Source organism: Coregonus clupeaformis, chromosome 25 (genome assembly GCF_020615455.1).
Source record: "Coregonus clupeaformis isolate EN_2021a chromosome 25, ASM2061545v1, whole genome shotgun sequence".
Lineage (NCBI taxonomy): Eukaryota > Metazoa > Chordata > Actinopteri > Salmoniformes > Salmonidae > Coregonus > Coregonus clupeaformis.
In genome coordinates this window covers 1,950,204-1,961,189 of record NC_059216.1, presented here as the reverse complement: position 1 = coordinate 1,961,189, position 10,986 = coordinate 1,950,204, and the positions used below count along the sequence as shown (strand labels likewise).

General features: G+C 43.7%; 1 protein-coding gene across 1 annotated transcript; it reads left to right on the top strand.

Moving 5' to 3' along the window:
- The first annotated feature begins 214 nt into the window (after positions 1–214).
- On the top strand, positions 215–10,104 carry LOC121567830 (P2Y purinoceptor 3). The gene is made up of 3 exons (XM_041878147.2): positions 215–607; positions 7,767–8,184; positions 8,374–10,104. The coding sequence occupies exons 2-3, from the start codon at positions 7,784–7,786 to the stop codon at positions 9,098–9,100; spliced, it is 1,128 nt and encodes a 375-aa protein (XP_041734081.1). The 5' UTR covers positions 215–607; positions 7,767–7,783; the 3' UTR covers positions 9,101–10,104.
- The last annotated feature ends 882 nt before the right edge of the window (positions 10,105–10,986 follow it).

Below are 10,986 nucleotides of genomic sequence, written 5' to 3'. Positions count from 1 at the left end.
AGCGACTTACAGTTAGTGAGTGCATACATTTTCACACTATACCCTCAACTACGGCTGCCTCCTGGGTGTGAGCCAGGTGCCCAGTTCAAAGCCCACGTAACGTAATTAGCACGGAGTAATGAGTAGGATTCTGTTTCCACATGCAAAAGTGACTGTTTTTGATAAACACGCTTTATCTGCCTTCCCAATGAAAAGTAGTTCGAAAATTCAAACATATATTTTATGGAAAAATACAATGCTGCCTTGTTGACAACATCACCGAGCCGCGCAGATTACTCTTCGATTTGACACCGCGCTCCTCCCTCAGTGCTTTTGCCGTCACATCACGGGCCTTCTAGACCGGTGCCGCGCGGCTTTGCATAATCGAATCCGCCCAATGTCAACGATATCATGCTCTCTGGTGCTGCAAAAAAACATGAAAATCAGTTGGACTTTATGAAGGATCTCCATTGATTGGCTTACTTATTTTTCTCATGAAAGTACTTTGTTTGGACTACTAGGCGACTGCCTCGTCAAACACGAGATAGACTGAGGCACCTTAGCAGGGTTGGATCTCCCGGTTGTTGACAGCAGCAGAGAAAGTCGATATTTTGTCGCAGCTGCAGAGGTAAGTGTTACAATTTCACTTTATATTTAGCCGACTCTAAATAACCTCATTGGCACATAGTATAGTCATTATACCATTATACCATAGTAGTCTGAAACATGTTTCCATAGAATATAAAATAATTTTGGCAATGGCTCTCCGAATTACATGTGATCAAATCTTCGAGACATATTTTTTTGGGCATGAGTTAATGACCTTAAAGGGGAATTCTGCGATCGATAGCTAGTTGTCTACATCATTTCTTAAACTTTTAAATTCACGATACAAACACATTAATTCTTGAAGAAAATAACGTATAAATCCTCATGAGCTCAGTTCAACTGTCGTACCTCATCAGAACCCAAGCTTGTTTTACTCCATTGTTTGTAAACAAAGTAATGTAAACAAACACTATATAGCCTTAAAACTAGAATATTGTTATGGTCATCCATAACTTTGTCTATGAATTTGAGAGTGGATACATTTCTCCAGGCCTACCCTCAGTTGTTTACCCAAACAGTTGTGGGGTAACTCCTATGTTATTGTTTGAACAGCAGACTCCCCCTTTAAACCACATAGCTATTTTAACCTGTTAACAACATGAAGTGGCCTATTATTGCTATTCAATAACCTTCAGTGTGTCATGATGAATGGTGGGGGATTTGTTGTCCTATTGCTGTAATTCGGATAAACAGGAAATCCTGTTTTGGTGAGGCACTTTAGAGCACCATGTTGATAAAGCCAACCCTTGAGTTGCTATTTTCTCACGCACACACACCTTGTTTGAGATGCAATAATATTTGATTAGGAACAGTAAGGACTATGTTGTGCATATGGAGTACAGTACCCACTCAGTTTTACAGCTTTCCATTCCTCTAGCTCTACCTTCCGTCCGAGACATGTTTAGGCTACTCAGTGTTTCCCATTTCCCTTAATCAAATCAAATCACATTTTATTGGTCACATAGACACGTGTTTAGCAGATGTTATTGCGGGTGTAGCGAAATGCTTGTGTTTCTAGCTCCGACAGTGCAGTATATCTAACAAGTAATATCTAACATTTATATGCATTTAGCCGTGGCATTTATCGTGGACCCCTGCTAACTCTGCCAACGTTGCTGAATAAATTCCTAGGGGAAACACTGTTAATTATTAATAAAATACATGGCTGATGAATGATATACAGTTGGTGCTATTACAGTGTTCTCTATATAACACCTCACTGCAGGAGAATAGTGTGTCTGTCTGTCTGTCTGTCTGTCTGTCTGTCTGTCTGTCTGTCTGTCTGTCTGTCTGTCCGTGTCTGTCTGTCTGTCTGTGTACACCTGTGTGTGCATCTTTTGTGATGGAAAGCATAATACGTGTATAGTGACCGCAGCAGTGTTTCCAGTAAAGGTCCTGTTGGATCGGACCACATCAGACATTAGTCAGGGTCCTGTGGGTGCTTTCTCTGGCTCCACTGGCACAGACACAGTTGACATAGAGGATGGAGGGAGATTGAGAAGCAGTGTGTATTCTATGTTAACCGCCTCTCTCCTGGTCTGGTGGGCGTAACGTTCATTCAGGGATGGACGAACTATACAGGTTGGTGCCAATGCTACAGATGGTGGATTTGGGGAGTTCCTCACCTACAGAGTAAAGTGCTTTGAGACCTGGTGAGGAATACAAATACAATCCGTTAACATGGTTTGTTATTGGCCAGAGTTAACTGTCCTGCATGTCTCTGTAGTTTACTGACGGTCCTTTCACCAGCTGCACATTCACTTCCTCCTCGCCTTGTGAAACCATGACAACTTCTGCCACGGTGACAGAGGTTAAATAAAGGTGAAATAAAATAAAAAATAAAATAAAAAAAACGGTGACAGAGGTATCTGTACGAACCCCTTAACAGAGAGGGTCTTCTTTAGAGCATACGTGCCTAAACACCCCTGGAGGATCTCCTTTAGGCTGGAACTGAAAGTCAGTAGCTGTAAGACTGCATGGGTTTGGAGACTAAACATAAGTAGTTTGAAGAATTGATATTGAGCTACAGTACATGATTAATAAGTAGTTTGAAGAATTGATATTGAGCTACATGCTGAATAAGCTGGTCTACTCACCATGATATCAGATAGATGGCTTGATGTTGAACTCAGCAGAGCAGACCTCTGTCAGGACACTCAGCAGAGCAGACCTCTGTCAGGACACTCAGCAGAGCAGACCTCTGTCAGGACACTCAGCAGAGCAGACTTCTGTCAGGACACTCAGCAGAGCAGACCTCTGTCAGGACACTCAGCAGAGCAGACCTCTGTCAGGACACTCAGCAGAGCAGACCTCTGTCAGGACACTCAGCAGAGCAGACCTCTGTCAGGACACTCAGCAGAGCAGACCTCTGTCAGGACACTCAGCAGAGCAGACCTCTGTCAGGACACTCAGCAGAGCAGACCTGTGTCAGGACATTCAGGAAAACTGCTGCTTCTGTGCATCAGATCTGATTTGAGCCTCTTTCCAGTCACTCCATGTTCCCCTAACTGTGTCACCCCAGGGGGAGAAGCCAGCTCTGAAGCCAGTAATCCGTAATGGTGGGTATTGTTTGTTGTAATATTGACCCAGAGTAGCACACAGACATCTGGACGCAACTTCTTATCTTGAAGCGTTGGTGTCCCCACTGGGTTAGGTGAGGGTCAGATAAACCCTGGCAACTTCCACTTTTCCCGTATGTCAATTTTAGAGTTATGCTTCCTCTGTCCTGGGTCTGTTTCTATGGTTACAACGTCTGTCTCCAGATTGATTGATGATGTAAATTGATTGAATCAGATATGGCCTTGGCTTTAAATGGCTTGTCAAGTGTGTGTGTGTGTGTGTGTGTGTCTGAGAGCCGTAGACAGGGTGACCGCCCCTCTCATCCATCCAGTAAAACCATAGACTGAAGACAGGGTGACCGCCCCTCTCATCCATCCAGTAATACCACAGACTGAAGACAGGGTGACCGCCCCCTCTCATCCATCCAGTAAAACCACAGACTGAAGACAGGGTGACCGCCCCCTCTCATCCATCCAGTAAAACCACAGACTGAAGACAGGGTGACCGCCCCTCTCATCCATCCAGTAAAACCACAGACTGAAGACAGGGTGACCGCCCCTCTCATCCATCCAGTAAAACCACAGACTGAAGACAGGGTGACCGCCCCCTCTCATCCATCCAGTAAAACCACAGACTGAAGACAGGGTGACCGCCCCTCTCATCCATCCAGTAATACCATAGACTGAAGACAGGGTGACCGCCCCCTCTCATCCATCCAGTAAAACCACAGACTGAAGAGGAGGCAGCAGCATTAGTCTTTGATTAGGCTGAGGAAAATATGCCTTCCTCGCATGGTCAGGGATTTAATCAGAGAATTTCATTATAGTGTGTGTGTGTGTGTGTGTAATCACTGTGCATGAGAAAGAGCAAATGAAAGATGAGGCTTAATGTTATCTTGTTGAAATATCTGATGTGTCTGGTTTGGAAGATAAGGCTTAATGTTATCTTGTTGAAATATCTGATGTGTCTGGTTTGGAAGATAAGGCTTAATGTTATCTTGTTGAAATATCTGATGTGTCTGGTTTGGAAGATAAGGCTTAATGTTATCTTGTTGAAATATCTGATGTGTCTGGTTTGGGTCACGTGATCATGCGGTTTATAAATAAGTAAGTGTGTGGCACTGCGTGTGTCTGGGTGTGTAATCTTGGCAAGCACACACACACACACACACACACACACACACACACACACACACACACGTGACGTGTGTCTGACAGCTTCTGCAGTGTGTGAGTTTGCACCTGTCTCTGCTTTCTGAGAATTCACTGGCGCAGACACACCACACGCACACACACGCACACACGCGCACACACACACACACACACACACTAGGTGGGCAATCTGGAGCTTTTTATTGGAAATGCACACACTCTTTGGGGAGGTTTCCATTAAAATGAAAGGATTTGTGCAAACACTTTGCCCAAAGGCCATGGGGGCTTTAGGGGGCTGGTGATGACACACACATTCACAGAGTGTGAGAGAAAGAGAGAGAGGGGGGAGAGAGAGAGATGGGGGAGTGTAGATAATAGCCTGGTGATTGCAGTTTGCTCCTCAGTGATGGAGGTTAATCAGCTGCCAGGAAATTGGTACTTCAGCCATCACACTCACACACATACACACACACACACACACACACACACACACACACACACACACACACACTGTGATATGGAATATTGGCACTCCCTTTCCTTCCCCCTCACTTGTCATTCATGGTATGAAATGTTGTGAAACCATGCGTCACTGTTCAGACAATAGGAGCCTAGTATGTTTGTTGGAGATTGGCTTTGGAAGGCAGCTCTAGTGATCTAAAACTTGCCCACGTGTGGTTTGGACGAAGAGAGATGTGGGTGATAATGATGATCTTGATGTTGATGGTGAAGGGGTTAGGATAAGAGGTTGATGGTGAAGAAGATAAGAGATTGAGGGTGAAAAGGATAAGAGATTGATGTTGATGGTAAAGGGGCTAGGATAAGAGATTGATGTTGATGGTGAAGGGGCTAGGATAAGAGATTGATGTTGATGGTAAAGGGGCTAGGATAAGAGATTGATGTTGATGGTGAAGGGGCTAGGATAAGAGATTGATGTTGATGGTGAAGGGGCTAGGATAAGAGATTGATGTTGATGGTAAAGGGGCTAGGATAAGAGATTGATGTTGATGGTGAAGGGGCTAGGATAAGAGATTGATGTTGATGGAGAAGGGGCTAGGATAAGAGATTGATGTTGATGGTGAAGGGGCTAGGATAAGAGATTGATGTTGATGGTGAAGGGGCTAGGATAAGAGATTGATGTTGATGGTGAAGGGGCTAGGATAAGAGATTGATGTTGATTATGCAACATCTTGAAACCACAGACGTACAATCCAAGAGTCGGTAGTGGGGGGCTGACAGACAGACAGACAGACAGGCATTCCCACTGCTAAACTACTTTAGGCTGGGTTTGATACACAGGTTTGGACCAGTACACCAATATATGCATACAATTTAGCAGACTCTTTATCCAAAACGACTTACAGTCATGCGTGCATATTTTTTTTTACATATGGATGGTCCCATAGCACACTGCCAGAAATTAGGGATTATATTAGTTACTATATTAGCAAATGAGTTAATACATGAAAACACTATATTCTCCAACACCACCTGGTGGAGAGTACAGGTAGACTGAGATGAAGAGGACAGCTGTTGGAAGGGAGGGGAATACATCTCTCTCAGGGTTGTAGTGGCTAGCGATTAGTGCTTTTTGAGGTCTGTTCGGTTTAGGTTCGAATATTGAAAAATATTCAAGCATTTACTAAATGTACTGAATAAGATTCACATTCTTTAAATCTTTTACCCAGATTTTAGCAGATTTGATTTGATTTATTAGGATCCCCATTAGCCGACGCCGATGGCGACAGCTAGTCTTACTGGGGTCCGACATTTAACAAAAAATATATTACAGACAAAATACTTTACAATTTACATACATTTAAAAACATTAACATGTAGGGTGTGTGTGTGTGTGTGTGTGCATCTATCAGTTACACATACATGTCAGTACACATACACAACAAGTAGGTCACATGGGGGAGAGGCGTTGTGCCATGACGTGTTGCTTTATTTGTTTTTTGCAACCAGGTTTGCTGTTCACTTGCGCTATATAAGATGGAAGGGAGTTCCATGGCTCTGTATAATACTGTACGTTTCCTTGAATTTGCTCTGGAGCGGCGGACTGTGAAAGTCCCCTGGTGGCATGTCTGGTGGGGTAAGTGTGTGTGTAAGTTGACTATGCAAACAATTTGGAATTTACAACACATTAATGTTACTTATAAAAATAAGAAGTGACACAGTCAGTTTTTCTTCAACTCTTAGCCAAGAGAGACTGGCATGCATAGTAGTTATATCAGCCCTCTGATTACAATGAAGAGCAAGACGTGCCGCTCTGTTCTGGGCCAGCTGCATCTTAACTAGACCACATGACTGGACAATAATCAAGATGAGACAAAACTAGAGCCTACAGGACTTGCTTTGTGGAGTGTGGTGTCAAAAAAGCAGAGCATCTCTTTATTACGGACAGACCTCTCCCCATCTTTACAAGCTTTGAATCTATATGTTTCGACCATGACAGTTTACAGTCTAAGGTAACACTAAGTAATATAGTCCCCTCAACTTTGTTTAATGCCAGTGGCAGGTCATTGGTGAAAAGAGTAGAGGGCCTAGAGAGCTGCCCTGCGGTACACCACACTTTACATGTTTGACATTAGAGAAGCTTCCATTAAAGAAAACCCTCTGAGTTCTATTAGATAGATCGGTCTGAATCTACTATATGGCAGAGGTTGAAAAGCCATAACACATGTTATGGTCAATAATATCAAAGGCTGCACTGAAATCTAACAGTACATCTCCCCAAATCTTCTTATTATCAATTTCTTTCAACCAAAGTCTGTTGTAAATTTTTTTTACAAAGAAGTAGCATTTTATTTGGTCAAACACCATTTTTTCCCAATGCTTTGCTAAGAGCTGGCAGCAAGCTGATAGGTCTGCTGTTATAACCAGTAAAGAGGTATGCTTAGATATGCAGAAAGATACATATATTTTTGACATAGAATTAAGCATAATGCTTATGGCTCTAGATTGCAGGAAAAGGGTGTTTGAAAAATCCTAAATTCTCCAATTTACGGACGGGGGGCCAAGCCCCCCTACGGACCACCCACCTAGCCATCCTCATGTACTTTGTGCCTCCTCAGATTTTCGGGGTGTATGACGCCACTGTGTGTGTGTGTATCTAACCTAAGATAGCAAGCTAAAAGTGTATCTATCTCTGTCCGAGCCTGAAAGAACGGGCGCAATGGATTATGGTCATTGTAGTTCATTACCACGTTTCTGTGCTGAACTAGGTTGAATACTACAACTCCCTTCAGTCCAGCGTCCCACATAGTTCTTGATTTGATTTCTCTCTAGAGAAACGGTGCGTTGGGCTCACAAACAAAACTAAATGGAATTCAAGTAATTGAACCGACGTCAGTCAATTAGTTATTTAATAACCACACAAAAAAAAAGACATTTCGGTTAATTGCGCAGCAGTACAGGGTTGTCAACTTTGATGCAATTAACCCTCTCCTCTCTTCTCTGTTTCAGAATGTGAAGCTGTTGCCATGTCAATATCCTCTCTAGAAGAGTTCTCTACGGAACCGTTCCTCCCTGGAACATTCTCACCCTACACAGAACCCCACTCTGAGGAATTCCTCATCGCCATGGGCGACAACAATGTCACAGGGCCAAAATGCACCTATGACGAGGATTTTAAGCGCTTCCTACTTCCTGCCATCTACAGTGTGGTCTTCCTGATTGGTCTGCCTCTGAACGGGGCAGTCATCCTGAAGAACTGGAGGTTACGACCCAACCTGACCCGGAGCAACATCTACATGCTCAACCTGGCCATGGCTGACTTCCTGTATGTGATGTCACTACCTCTGCTCATCTACAACTACGCCAATCATGACTACTGGCCCTTTGGAGAGCTGGCCTGCAAACTGGTCCGCTTTCAGTTCTACAGGTAATATAGCTACTCATTAACTGACATATTCATATCATAGTTCTATATTACTTAAAAAACTCATACTTACAGATCTACAGGTAATAATGAGTCATACACTGCATGTTACCTTTCTGTGGAGAGAGCTTTGAGTGGATTGTAGAGAGAAAACCCTGTCAACATCAGTGATATAATTTCTTGTTTTCACAGTAACCTGCATGGCAGTATTCTGTTCCTGACCTGTATCAGCCTTCAGCGCTACGTGGGCATCTGCCACCCTATGGCTGGCTGGCACAAGCAGGGGGGTCGCAGGCTGGCATGGGTGGTCTGTGGGGGTGTGTGGCTGGTGGTCGCCCTCCTCTGTGCCCCCACTTTCTACTACGCCTCCACAGGAACACAACGCAACCGCACCGTCTGTTACGACCTGAGTCGACCGGAGCACTCGACCGACTACTACCCATATGGGATGGCCCTGACCTGCCTGGGCTTCCTGTTGCCTTTTATGGGCGTGGTGGTGTGCTACTGTCGAATGGGTCGCCTCCTCTGCCGCCCACCGTCCTATCAGGGTGTTAAAATGGCCGCCTCAATGGAGAAACGGGACAAGGCGGTGAAGATGATAATCATCGTGGTGACGGTGTTCGCTGTTAGCTTCCTGCCGTTCCACCTTACTAAGACCATGTATCTGTTGATACGAACTTTACCAGGTGCTCCGTGTGCGACACGGAACCTGTTCTCAGTGATCTACAAGTGCACCAGGCCGTTCGCCAGCATGAACAGTGTTCTAGATCCTATACTGTTCTACTTCACACAGCCACGGTTCCGCAGGAGCACCAGAATACTGGTCACCAAGATCACCACTCTCAGAGACAGGGAACCAAGATGTGAGAAAGTGAAAAACCTCACCTATAACCCTAGATTATTTAGAACCAATGTTTAACTAGAAGCTCATTCAAGGGTAAACTCACAAAATAACCGCGGTGTGTGTGAAACACCCATAGTCCACGATTGTATTGATACCATGGGTTCTGGGTTCCTAGAACCCATCCAGAACCCTCATTGACTTCTGCTCTGCCAGCATGGCAACAAGCCAGTGTGTTTGCTACTATGTTTGCTTGTGACTGTATGCTAAAATGCATGAAGTAGTCAGCCATAGAACTGCGTTTGGTTGCCATAGTATTATGTAATGTATCCTGTATGTCCGCGCACACCGCTGGTTGTTTTCTATATGAGCCACTAGGTGGCATGTATTACCCACATATCCCATGGCCTTAAAGGGATAATCCGCCCCAAACCACTAATTCCTATGATTAACAGTGTTAAACAGTGTTAAATAACACTAATTTATGAAAACAAATGTTTAATTTTGTCGTTATAACACGGTTGGTAGCAACATGAAAATCGTTGTGGAAATCTTTTGCAGCTCAAATCGAATACAAAACATGCAATGCTCTCTTTCTGGGCTGGCTAGCTAGCTAGGTAGCTAGCTAGCGAACGTAGCTACACACAATAATACCAAAGACAATATCAGCATGTAAAGTAGCTAGTTAGCTGTAAAATCACCTAAACAAATTGCACTATCAATTTAGGAGAATATCTCACCGAGTTCAGTTTGCAGTTCCTCTCTGCCCAGAGCGTGTACAGAATACGTTGCTATGGCAACAGTGACCCTTTCCCACGTTTCCCACAGACACACAGGGTGCATTGCGAGATGGTACTTGAAGGAGAAAACTGAGTTGAATAATTTGGTACAGTGTTTAGATTGAGCACAACTAAGCGAAATGTATACTTTGCCATGACGATATTTAAGTGATAATGCCCTCGAAGCCGGTGTTTGGAGGATATATTGGCACGGGTGTTGTCGAGGGCTGGCAAACCGTGCTAATATATCCTCCAAACACCGGCTTCGAGGGCATTTTCACTTTTATACATTTGAGTCATTTAGCAGACGCTCTTATCCAGAGCGACTTATAGTTAGTGAGTGCAAACATTTTTCATACTGGCCCCCCGTGGGAAACGAATCCACAACCCTGGCGTTGCAAGCGTCATGCTCTACCAACTGAGCTACTACAACGGGTTACCACCATATTCAAATAATGATAGACGTATTTTCATTAAAACATTTATTTGTATTAATTTATTCATACTATTTCATCCTTCCACAAGATATAGTCCCGACACAAATCTAGGGTTGCTACCCAAGCCAGCTGGTCGTTTGTTCTATCGGTTCGGTTGCCAGAGACACGACCCAGTTGCTTGCTATCTAGCCAACTACGGCTAATTTACAGTCACGTCAAAAAGTGCAACCAGATTATAACAAAGTAGCTGCATTTGCATTTGTTTAAGCTGTTTTCTAGTGACATTTATTTGGATACATCCATAACAATGACCTAATGAGGTGCGATTTCGCCTGGCATAGAAAATGTGCTCACTCGTCAGGACACTGTTGTTCAGAGGAGCTAGCCAACAACACAGCTAACACAATCACTTTAAACTGAAGCTGGAAAGATTGCAAACTAGCTGCACTTAGTTTGATTTTACCTTTTTTCAATTGACATTTATTTTTATATATCCATAAAAATGATGCCAGCTGATTCATGATTTCGACTGGCTGAGAAACGCTGCCTGCCTTTCTGTCTCATCCCGACTCCCGACACATTCATTACTATGGGACAGCTGGAGTCAAATTTGAATATTGAAACAATGTTGCAAATGTTGCAAATGTCGGAGAGACAGACAGCAAGGTTTATACAAATCTCCGCTGTTGAAAACCAAATGTTAGTTTAAAAGAAATGTGAGATGATGTCTAGATGCTTTTTATAGTGG